The sequence below is a fragment of the Carlito syrichta genome, unplaced genomic scaffold (assembly GCF_000164805.1).
Source record: "Carlito syrichta isolate Samal-C Ts95f unplaced genomic scaffold, Tarsius_syrichta-2.0.1 Scaffold111631, whole genome shotgun sequence".
NCBI classification, from domain to species: Eukaryota; Metazoa; Chordata; class Mammalia; order Primates; family Tarsiidae; genus Carlito; species Carlito syrichta.
The window spans coordinates 3,440-4,444 of record NW_007055727.1 but is presented as its reverse complement, the minus strand read 5'-3'; the positions used below and the strand labels follow the sequence as shown (position 1 = coordinate 4,444).

The 1,005-nt window shown below is 69.0% G+C and overlaps 1 protein-coding gene across 1 annotated transcript in view; it reads left to right on the top strand.

Moving 5' to 3' along the window:
* Positions 1-1,005, top strand: part of LOC103273020 (beta-1,3-N-acetylglucosaminyltransferase lunatic fringe-like) — a gene marked incomplete at its 5' end in the record, with an annotated part of 4,732 nt that overhangs the window by 1,664 nt on the left and 2,063 nt on the right. The window contains 3 exons of the mRNA XM_021718479.1: positions 182-317; positions 573-704; positions 776-824. Of these exons, the coding sequence (XP_021574154.1) occupies positions 182-317; positions 573-704; positions 776-824 (317 nt within the window). The remainder of the gene's footprint in view (positions 1-181; positions 318-572; positions 705-775; positions 825-1,005) is intronic.

The window sequence follows — 1,005 nt, the reverse complement described above, 5'->3', positions numbered from 1 at the left end:
CGTGGTTTCGGAGGACCTGCTCGCGCCCAGCCCGGCCCAGTTAACCAGGCCAGCTGTATGGTAATGTGCCTCGCGGCCACTCCTGCTTAACTCGGCGGAGTTAAGGCCGGCCCGGCGCCCTCGCCCGCGGCCCAGGACAAAGCCTGGTGGTTCACCCTCCCTCGGGCCCTTTGTCCGCCAGGGCTTGGCAGCCGCCCAGCGGAGGCCTTTGTCCCCGACCCCAGTGATTGAGACTTGGCTTCCCAAAGCCGACCTCCTCGCCTGTCTCCCCCACGGCCAAACCCCGCCCCCTCCGGCCGTCTCCAAGTGGCAGTCTGGTGTGTGTCAATAAGGGTGTGTGCCGCCAGGTGCACGGGGTGGGCCGGGAGCCGGTTACCTGGCTGGCGGGTGAGGCGTCCCCACCTGGCTCGTGCCTCCCCGGGTGACCTTGGGGCCCCCGCTTCCTGAGAGCCCGTGCCTGCACCCCCAGGCTGGATGCTGCTCCGACTGAGCACTTGAGCGCCACTCTGTGCGCGCGGGGAAACCGAGACCCAGAGAGCCAGGGCACGGGTGTGACTGAGCTGCTGCCGCAGAAACGGTGCCTGGCGGCATCCCCCCCGGAGGGCCCAGGGCGAGGCGCACAGAGCTGCCCGCTCAAGCCTCTGTCTCCTTCCAGACGTTCATCTTCACCGACGGGGAGGACGAAGCCCTGGCCAGGCACATGGGTGAGCCCTGGACTCGGGGCAGGAGGGCGACCTCGACCCGGAGCAGAGCCCCTCTTCCTTGCTCCCCCCAGGGCAGACAGGTCACGGCCAGCAGGGTGGGGAGAGCAGTTTACTCAACGGGTTTGCTCAAGGCCCGCCCCACCACTCGGCCCCCCGATTCTCATGCAAATGAGGCCCATTCAGCCCCGGGGTCCCTTTGAGCCCAGGCCGCGGCAACAGGTGGCGGGGTGCTGGGAAAAAGCTGCCTGAATGGGCAGGGGCGGGCCGTGCCGAGAAGGCCTGGGCTGGGGGAGGGTCCGCC